Below are 11,333 nucleotides of genomic sequence, written 5' to 3'. Positions count from 1 at the left end.
TCCTTCTGATATTTATGGAAATTGTACAAATTCTATTGTCTTTCAAGTTAATATCCCAAGTGATATTTGTAAAAAAATCACTATGATTCTATGCATTGAGTTTCCTTTGTGGTTGGTTTGATTATGCCAAAGTGCTCAAGGGCTACGTGCTTGATGGAAGGGATGCCTGCATGCGAAATGTGGATATGAGCTGTGAAAATACCCATGCAGCTAGTGTGCTTATTTGTGAATATTCTCGATTCTAATGCTTGCTTATTATATTTGGTTCAAGATTCTGAAGAAAGAATGAACGTGATTTCATGGCAATTAGAATGGAAAAAAATTATTCCACTTTGGAATATTTGTGAGAGTTCTGGTTTTCTTCATTTGGTCTATCTTTTGGGATTTTGAAGATTGATTGATTCATATGATTTTGAGGAATTAAGTGATATATCTGAGAAATTGCAATATTGAAGATTTTCTCTATTGTGGAAATCAGTCTGGTTTTGAAGTTACGGAACCCACACGTGAAGTAGCGTTTTATTATTACATAAGGTTTCATCTAATGAGATTTGTAAGATATTTAAGTACATTGAATTTTATATTAAGGTAGAATATTACCTATTAGAAGTTCTTTTAAATTATGTCTTCGATATATTATTAAGACAAAATAAAATGCTTCGAGCTGATGAGCCCCCCCCAAAAAAATTAATATTAGGAAGATAGAAGCTTTTGCAGATGGCCCATTTGCTTTGATATTGGGAATAAAAACATGTGACTTGATTAGGTTCCTTTTTTACATCCTTGTATAAAGAAAGTATTGTAATCGCGAAAAATTTCAGGTATCATATTTCAATGAAAATATCCATTTTGATAGTTCTCGAATCTATCTGAACAATGTTTTTTACGTGATATTTGTATATACGGACAGAAGAAAAAAATATTTTTCCGGAACGTCTGTACTTACGTACGTATGTATATATATATATACAGTACAAAGTCTGTAATCCGGACGTCCATTATCCGGAATGATCTATAATCCGGACGTAAATGCCACAAGCTTTTTTGTATGCTTTACGCATGCGTGTAAAGAATGCGCATACATTACGCGTATGCTTTACGCATGCGAGCGTTGAAAGAAATGTTTAATAAAGTTAAACAAATAAAAATTAAGCTTTTTTTTTTGTAAAATTTGATACTCTTTATTTCATAAATTACGGTTTCATGTTTTTAATTGTACAATTTCTGCACGCCATCTGACCAGATTTAAATTGATGATCTTAAATCCGGAAAAACCCAGAATCTGGAATTGCCGAAGTCCCGACGAGTCCGGATTACGGACTTTATACTGTATATATATATATGCATATTTATATCTCATTTAAGTCAAAAACGAGTAGCCACAGAACGTTGACATTTTGTATATGAGACTGCTCTAACATGTTGTGCATCTCCCTTTTTTGGTTGCAAACGTACGTAAATACACTGTTCGACATTGAACAGGTACGGGTAGAAGCTATGACAGCACTTCCATAGTACCATAGGTAATTGAGGTATTGCTGAACCTAGCTAACTGTTAAACTTTCCACCCCAATTTTGAGGGAGAACACTCCGGGGGGGTTGTCCAAGGTTCTCCCGCCCCTCTTTTTTTACCATCGACCACTTGAGAGGACTTTCTGAGATAAATGAGTTCTGGCATTAATAGTGTACACAAATCATATTGAGAAAAGACTTTCCTTGAACAGTTCAACAACTGATGCATCCTTAAAGCAGAAATGTAAGGTTTAAATTGCTGCTCATGATGATCAGCAAGAATTTTCACCTTTTGTTGGTCAATGCAATACAATTATTGCTATAAATAGGCTTATCGTAGTGGAACTATTTTTGAAGCGCTTAACGAAGGACCAAAAGGTCCCCAATAGGTTCGTTCAAAACTGAGTACTTTTTTCCTCCCATCTTTCTCTGAATTCGTAAATATTCTATTTTATAACTCGATTTAGCTTATTTAGCTCTTTCTTGTGTGCTGGGTTTCAAGTCTTATTTCAGATTTTTCGGAGCTTATTTCTCTTTCTTATTTGCTCTCGAATAAAAGAGGGTAGCCTATCCACACCGTGATTGGCCGGGAGTTTACGAGTGGTACTGCTAATTGCATGACTAATAGAATTGGTAAGTCTGGTCAATAGCAACGTCTATATCCTGAAAAGTTTTAAGCTTAGGCATGCTGGTGCGCTTTTCGCTAAGAAGCTGATTGAATAATGTCCAGTCATTGAAACTAATTTCCTTCTTCTGGATACTTTAGTCGTACCAAGAGTAGCAATAATCGAGACATGGTCCGAGGTCAGTTCCTGCTTAATTTCTAAGTACATGGGTATAGAAGAAGTAGTCAAAATTAAATCCAGAATGTCAGCCTTACTGGGTTCGCTAGGGAAATAAGTGTAATCTTCCGGAACATAGAATGAAACATGGTTATTCATGATGAAATAATGTAACTTAGTACCATTTTTATTAGTACGTTGGCATTTCCATTCTTCACTTTTTGCGTTTAAATCACCTCCGAGAATAACGGGCGTGTTTAAAGGCAAGAAACTCTTTAAGATGTTTTCATCCTATAGAACCGAAAGCGAGTTATAGAAGACACAGAAATACACTACGCCGTAATAAGGAACAGTACGGATATCTTAATCATCTTCTGACCGTTATTTCTGAAGTCTGCAATGTGGCATGACTGAAAGGATTGCCTAACATAAATTGCGACTCCTCTACCGCGATGACTCAACCTATCACACCTGTAGTACATATAATTCGGAATCTTAATATTATTGCATTGTGAAACATGCGTCTCAGTAATTAAAGGCACGTCTATATCATAATTAGTAGGAATGTTTTGCAGCTCCATAATTTTATTAGAAATACCACAGGCATTCCAAACAGTAAGTTTCATCGGAACTCTGTTATGGTTGTATCTACCCATTATTATTTCGGTTGGTAGAATTGAAGTTCTTATTTAGTTGAGTAATTTCCTTCATTTTTGTGTAATTTGAATACCAGTGGTTTTTATGGCTGCTAAGAGTTCTGAAAGATCGACAAATACTTTCTTGGCTTCCTGAACTTTTTCAGTGAGTAGTGCTGCAGAAAGAGCTTGTAAATATGTCTTATTCTCGACAATTCTGCTGGTGTAAGCTTTTTGTTTGTCATTTTTTGTTTCGGGAACTTAATACAACTACCAAAAGTTAAGGAATGTTCAGAACCGGACAGCATGGGTTATATCTTTGTCATTTTTGAAAGGGCATAAGTATGAAAAGTGTTCTTGTGCACAGCGAACACGTTTAGGTGTATAATTGCAACCAGTTTGCGTGTGGTGGAACCCCTGGCACCTAAAGCACTGCAGAAGCCCCTGTCTTCCCTTATAGTCTTCAATATTTATCTTAAAATCCAGTAGATAGCTCTCATAATATATTCCTTTTTTTTTTTTTTTTTTTTTTTTTTGGTAGAGTAATGAGGAAAAGAGGCAGTTTCGTAACGTCTCCATTTCGACGGCGTGTCATTTATTACAGTCTCAGTGGATGTAATTTCGGGCATTAAGCTCCTCCTTATTGTCTTCAACTTTAGTAGAAGAGGTAAGACCTCTTATTGCGACTTTAATCTGCTTTTCTTCTGGTAATACAAAACAGTGATGCTCTACAACTGCATCCTTAAGAATTTTTACAATACCCCTATAACTGTCAGGGTTGTGTGCAAAAATCTTAATTTTATCATTTGAAGTTTTACTATTATATCCATATTCACGCTGTTTAATAAGCTTATGAATGTCACTCCATGCGAGTTTATTTTCATTTAATAATAAAATACCTTTCCGTTGAATAGCATCACATAATTTTCGCGGAAAATAATTCTATTGGTTAAACGCACTCTTCGCAAGCGTACTCGTTTGGACGCTTTTTCGCTGGTAACGTAAAAGCGCGTTCGTCAGCTACGTTTCGAGTGCAGTCGGGTGCAGTTTAAGCACTTTCGAGTGCAAAGACAGATATCTTTGGTTTTGGTGAATAGTAATACGTCTTTTAAACTGCTGAATTTTGTAATAAAAATTTTAATTTAATTTGAAATGTTTTCAAATTTTAATCTTGCACTTTGCAGAGTGTCAAACACATTGCTTTTACGTTCATTAAATTCACTGAAGATATGAAATTAATGAAAAACAAATTTGAAATTTAAAATTCGAATTGAAACTGATGTACTGATGTAAAAACTGATGTACACATATTCAGGTAGAGAACTAAGAGTGTTCAAAATTTGATGGATGTAGGTGGGGCCATATTCCACGATGCGATGGGCATATATATAAATATACATATTCTTCATTTTTGAACTTTAGTCATACATTAGATTTTTTATGTAAATTTCTGTAGTTCTTTTATATACAGCCATCCTCTACCACGTAAGTACAACCAAGAGATTTTCATGTTAATCAGAACTCTTTTCTAACATAAGTTTATTTGAGCACTGCTCTGTGTAATAATGAATTCATATAGCACATTTTTACAATACTTTATATACAGTATGTACAATAAATTTTTACAACTGGAACTAATATGATAAATAATTACTAGGTTTTAAAAGCTTTAGAGTCTTTTTCCATTATGACATTTTTAAATTTTTGAGAATATCCAGCTTTTTCCTTCTCTGGGCATATATCTATCACTGTTGATATACAGTCTTTGATTTTGTTTTCTGTTTTGTCTATGGTTCTTGTACTGCACCCAAAATGTGATGCATACTCCCATACAACTTTCTCAAAGAACATGAATGGAATAAGGCAACAGACATAACATAATGCTGCAATGGCTACAGTAAAGACAATATATGCTGTAGCATACATAGCCTAAAAAAGAGAGAATAGTAAGGTTAGTACATGAAAAATAAATTATACATCTTTCATGCGTCTCAATCAACGCAGAAATTTCTATTAATTCATCATTAGATTAAATAATGCAGATACATAATAATATGGTGGATATTAAAATATACTAGCATTGAATATTATATGATTACAAAAAATATACTCACAAACAATACGCGCACCCAGAAGAAATCGAGCCACAGTCACTCGACAGGAATGTAGTCTGGTAAGAGATATGCAAATGATTGAAATTTCGACGTCAATGAGACAAGGGCTGGCTATGTGGCTGGGAGAATTTAAATGCATGATTGCTCATGCCATAGGGCTAATCAAGCGAATCTTGTATGGACGGTATTGTGACTAAAGATGTCTCTGAAAAGTAACCTGTGGCAGTACCGACGGCTGTCGAACTTAAAGAGCAGGCATATAGTAGGCCTTAGAGAAGCAGATTGGTCAAACAGATGAATCGGCTGCCACCTCGGTCAGAGCGATACCATAGTTGCTTGTTGTTGGAGACAATGGATCATGGAAGGGATAATCTGCTGTCACAGAGAGCTAGGCGACGTAGGAACACAAATGAACGCGAGGATCGCGCAATCATAAGAACGGCTACTTCCGCACTAACACGATTAGGATCGTCGCTAGGATTGATTCCATGCCATTTACAACGAGCAGGCGTATGTGGCGCGCCTTGTCATGGAGCAAAAGTACTCCACAAGACAACATGTCTGGCCGCTTGGCTTTGATTGCTGCACGCAAACGTTCCAGGTGATTACAGTACTGAGCAACATTGATTGTTTGACCTGAAGCCAGGAACTTAATGAGAAAAGGGACTTTTATATTGGGAAAAAGTCAGCATGATTTTACCCTTAGTCTGCATCATCCTGGACTTCTTTGGTGATAGGAAGTTGGGATGTTGGCTTTTTAGTTTACTTTCTGGGTGATAGAGATGGCCACAAGATTAATCACCTGCCATAACTCTGCCAAAGAAATTGTCCTCAACACGTTATGCAAGAACTGCAAAAGCAATCCATGCGAATCCACTTCTGATTGTCTATAAGATTTTGTGACACCCACTGCGCACTCTGTTTCCTATAAAGAGGCTATCACTTCTAAGGACGCCCGCGGCTACGCGGGACAATTCCGAGAAAGGAGACTCTAGTAGCACTGGTTTAAGCGGGAGGCTTCCGCGAAATGTTTCGTCTAGCTAGGCGCAACATGTCTCGGCTATGAGCAACATTTTGAAACTTTCCTGAAAAATTTCCATCTGGAGACGTGTTCCTCGTACGTTCAACCAATCAGACGAAAGTTCTGCTTCTGAAGGATCACGGGTAACTTTCACTATGGCGATGGCTCTCACTGTGAAGTCATAGACGGTGGAAATAGAGGCCGATTTAATTATTGCTGTTTTGTTATAATATAACTGCCTGAGGCATTTTAAAAATGTTTATATATTCATTAAATATATAATCGTGGAAATTTCAGAGTTGACAGTATTTTATGACGTTCTTGCAGTTCAGATTTGTTTACAAATTGTTCATCGTCAAAAGTTCACCAAATTAGTCGTATTTCGTGCTGATCGTGTATTATCACTTTTATATAATAAAATTTTATTTTAAAATTTAAGTTGAATAATTTTTTTAAATCCTTTTGTATATGCTCGGCTTTTCTTCTAATTACTTATCTTTTAAATTGTTAATTGCATAATCAGTGATACATTTTAAACAGAATAAAAGTTGCATAAAAAAAGAAAAGCGTAGTTTATGTAATAATGAGTATACTCATTAAATTTGTCTATTATTTTCATGTTAATGAAATACTTTTTGAATTATAAATACATTAGAAACGACACTTTTATTGTAAATGCTACATTTTGAAACATTGGAAATTTATGGATTTATTATTATGCATGATGAAAAAACATTTGTATATACATTCATTAATATAAATCTTTATCATTACATTAATACTAATAAATATATATCAACAACTTCTAAACCATTGCATCTCTCTATGTGTATGTAAAATATGACTTATTAGATGTAATGTATGTATGTATGAATACAAAAATAAACATTGCCAAAAAGTTTATTTGAAGTTACTTCTAATTCATACAACGATCATGCAATTGGCAGCAACTGTAGTCATCAGTTCTTTGTAAATTATTCTGGATACGTAATAATCAGTTGAAAAATAATTGATGAGCATTTGAGTACTAAAGAGTGTACATATTTTGTTTTTGGGTTAATTCATAATTATACATATGTATTATCTACGTAATATAAACATGACTAATAAATAATAAGAAATGTAACAGCTGTGCATTTATAACATTTCATTACTTAAAACAGAGCACAACAGATTATCACCTTCATATGTGTTTACATAATGAATTGTATTTTCTAATTATGTGCACAGGCCTACTAGTGGCCGAAGCGTCGTTGAACACTGATAGTTCTGTCTGAGGTTAGAATGCATCAAACGGGCTGGCTACATGGGCGCTTTCTTGGTTTTCCCCATTTGTAACTGGTATACGAGCCAGTTTTAAAAAATCTTCTACAAAGGGGTTTCTCCTATTCGGCAGATATCCGTCGAGGCTTTGCCGTAATCACATAAAACAAACTCATGATGTGCACCTCCTAATTTCTAGAGTTGGAATAATTAATGTGTTTTAGGTATATTACCGAGTGTTCTATGGGACAGTAAACAACTCGCACATGTTTGATTGCTCATGTATTCATATGCTTTATTTAATCTTCATTTTGCTGAATAGTATCTGCTGGCTGTGAGGATGTAAATATCAGCCACATAGATTTTTGTCATAAGTCTTGTTTTTTTTTTTTTTTTTTTTTGTCTGTTTGTTTGTTTATATTTATGGACAAAACAGTAATTATGAGCCATAAAGCTAGTCAAGAAAATGCTTTCACCAGGTCACAAATTTTCCAGTGAGCCATCAAATTTTCATTGGAATGCAGATATCAGAAAAAACGCATAAGTAATGTCTGATAAATAGACTTACCCAGCACACGTTTTAAACTAGTCTTAGTGTATACAGAATTTGGCTATTACTGATGTAATTGATTGCTATAACCAGAAGTGTGTTTATCTGTTACTTGAAGTGCCAGAGTGGAGATCAAGGTGATTAACTTGATAGCAATCACCCAGTTTCTATTATCTTCCATAACTAACAATAAAGTTAAAAACGGAAAGAGTGTGAGCGATACAAAACAACAAGAAGAAGCAAACGTCACTTGAAAGGAAATGTCACTTTCGCCAATCTGAGCGATAACTGATTCTTGTTTGGCTTTTAACCAGTTTACCAAGTGAAGATGGTAACCCGATTTCGCGGAAGAGCGATTCTTAGAACTGTTCCTCCAAACGTTTTGTTCCGGCAACAAATAGAGTATGTGATAATAGCATAATGCAGTTTCTCCGTAATGATGGCACGAACAGTACCGAAACTCACTCCCATCTTCTCGTTGATGTCATTTCTTGCTCGTTGTGTGTTTGCACGTATGATCATACACAGTCCAGTCACATTAATGTGACCATCTGTCAAAAGCCAGAATAACCACCTTTCGCAGAGCGGACTGCTGCGAGACGTGCAGGAAGAGAGTCACATAGGTCCCTGAAGGTGTTCTCTGGGATGTTGAGCCATGCCGACTCTAATGCCGTGGCCAGCTGCGCTAGATTACGCGGTTGAGGATCCATGGTGCGAACAACTCGATCAAGATGGTCCCATAGATGCTCGATTGGGTTTAAGTCAGGTGAATTTGCTGGCCAGGGGAGGACGGTAAACTCATCCTGATGCTCTTCGAACCACGCACGTACACTGGCAGCTGTATGGCACCTCGCATTGTCCTGCTGGAAGATGCCATCATCCTGAGGAAAAACAATGCGCATGTAGGGGTGAACATGGTCCGCAAGGACAGATGCGTACTTGTATTGATCCATTGTGCCTTCCACAATGATCAGTGAACCTAGAGAATGCCAGGAAAACATTCCCCAGACCATAATGCTCCCGCCTCCAGCTTGGACCGTTCCGGCAATGGTTGCAGGGTGGTTCCTTTCAGAGGTTTCACGCCTTATACGCCAACGTCCATCTGTCCGATGGAGCATAAAACGCGATTCATCCGAAAACGCAACCTGTCGCCACTCAGTGGACGTCCAGCTGCTGTACTGGCGTGCAAATTCTAGCCTTCGCCGTCGATGAACAGCAGTCAGCATAGGTGCACGAACCAAGCGTCTGCTTCGGAGGCCCAGACGCAGCAATGTTCGCTGAATAGTACTTTGGGAGACACTTTTGGTAGCCCCTTGGTTCATTTTGGTGGTCAGTTGCTCAACGGTAGCCCGTCTATCTGCCCGAACGCATCTCCGCAACCGTCGTTCGCCTCTGTCATCTATGGCCCGTGGTGCACCACATTTGCCACGTCGCTGATTTTGGACAGTCCCATTTTGCCATGCACGGTACACTTTTACCACGGCGGCACGTGAACAGTTCACAAACTCAGCCGTTTCGGAAATGCTTCCACCCTTGGCCCGAAAGCCAATGATCATGCCCTTTTGGAAGTCTGATAGATCGCTTCGTTTCTGCATTACGCCAACGATTGAAATGTTTTCCGAAGCCCTCACACACCCTTTATATACGCTCAACTGCACTGTGCTGCCACCTGCCTTCTGTGATTGGTTATTTAACTCTGACATGGAAAGTACGTGGTGGTCACATTAATGTGACTGGACTGTGTATGATCTGGTCATACGAGGTGACTTTGAACAGGCCCCGGTCATCTTTCAAAAACTCCCGTCGCTCGCGAAAACGCTTGTGCCAGTCCTGCATACAAGTCAGTGACAGTGGGTGTTCTTCGTACACTGTTTTTATTCGACGAGGCACTTCACAATCTCCAGCACCTTCTGCCGCTGAAATACGAATAACTGCATGTTGCTATGCTTTGGTCGCAAACATTATGCAAACGCGGATGAAATGACAAATGATTAACTGCCGGACGACACTGTTGGCTAAGCGTCGTTGAGTATCATGTGGTACTGCTCGATAACCTAGGGCAAGTCCACTGCGCAATAGGGGTTGTCTTTCTTAGTTCGCGTACAGTTTTCGTGACAGTCAAGCAGAAATATCAGATTATGTCCCTGTTCTGTTTTCATTTGATGCACACGTGGACAGCAAATTCATGGACACAGTTCGAAACTGGTTTCAGTCTCAGCCAAACTCTTTCTACAAGCGAGGCATTCACCACTAGTGCAAGAATGGACATGTGCTTGTGTAATTTTGGTGATTACGTTTGAAAACAAATAAAATCTTTTCATTTTGTGACAACATTTCCGTTTTCATTTGATCCTTCCTTATATAAGCATGTATAAAAATATAAGCTTTGTTAAAAACAGCATTTTTTGTAGATAGCTATGTTTTGTATTTTATAATAAATAACACGTTCATTGTATTAAATATAAAATATAAATAATAGGAATATTTCTCTTTAGAGTTATATATTCTCTCGTTATAGTTCTTTTGAGAAACTTTTTGTGAAATATTTTTTCTGGTGATCTCTTTTTGTTTGATGCCAAGAAGGTCATAATAATGTGAATCGGATGTACTTACGTTTATACAAAGAACAATATACTGCATTTAAAATAAAGTACAAAATAGTAACATGCTTAGTTAAAGCATTTCATTTGTCTCTTTTTTTATCAACGTTTTTGGTGCGGGTTTTAGAAAAAATGTGCATATATTCGTATAACTAGCTAATGTTTTTATAGACAGAGGTAGACTAGTTTATAAGAAATTCTAATTTTAAAATCAGAACTGATATTTTACTTACTTGATCTAAATGAGCCATATATATTCTTTCTCTGAGTTGACCTTCATGTAAAAACAAAATCAGAGGATGCAGCAAATATACAAAATTGCTTATTCTGTCAAAGGGAATTAGGATTTTCCATGATAAAATAGAATTCACAAATCCTAAAAGTAAACATACATCATCATATTTAGAAAAAGCATAGTACAGTTGTTCTAAAATTAAAAAAAAAAATAAACTGTCATTCAGGTAGGCTAGTTTTAAAATTGCAGAATAAAAAGTAAAACTGGTATTAGAGTGTATTTGAAACGTATAACGAGGTTACAATTAATAGGCTCATAAACATTATCAGTTATATATATATATATATATATATATATATATGTGTGTGTGTGTGTGTGTGTGTGTGTGTGTGTGTAAAATGAAAACAAGAAAAAGACAGAAGTGTTGATGCGTGTGACAGAAGTCCCTAGATAGGATAGATCATAGATCCAACTTGAAGAGGAAGAAATCTGATTGCTTAGAATGCTAATATTTTGAGTTCGTAACATCTAAGAAACTTGGCAATCGAGGCAGTTTTAATTCCATTCTTATTTGAATTCCCATTTGTGGCCACATTCTACCTGGCACTGCAATCGTGCCTA

General features: G+C 36.7%; 1 protein-coding gene across 1 annotated transcript in view; it reads right to left on the bottom strand.

Moving 5' to 3' along the window:
• Window positions 1-4,508: 4,508 nt before the first annotated feature.
• The window catches only part of LOC118199087 (nose resistant to fluoxetine protein 6-like), a 138,749-nt gene continuing 131,924 nt past the window's right edge, over window positions 4,509-11,333 (bottom strand). The window contains exons 14-15 of the mRNA XM_085824134.1: window positions 10,711-10,853; window positions 4,509-4,858 (exon numbers count right to left, since the gene is read on the bottom strand). Coding sequence (XP_085680260.1) covers window positions 4,583-4,858; window positions 10,711-10,853 — 419 coding nt within the window. The 3' untranslated portion in view covers window positions 4,509-4,582. The remainder of the gene's footprint in view (window positions 4,859-10,710; window positions 10,854-11,333) is intronic.

Source organism: Stegodyphus dumicola, chromosome 9 (assembly GCF_044657685.1).
Source record: "Stegodyphus dumicola isolate Sdum_Otavi_A_Nest chromosome 9, ASM4465768v1".
In the NCBI taxonomy this organism is placed as follows: domain Eukaryota; kingdom Metazoa; phylum Arthropoda; class Arachnida; order Araneae; family Eresidae; genus Stegodyphus; species Stegodyphus dumicola.
This window is presented reverse-complemented; position numbering and strand designations above follow the sequence as displayed.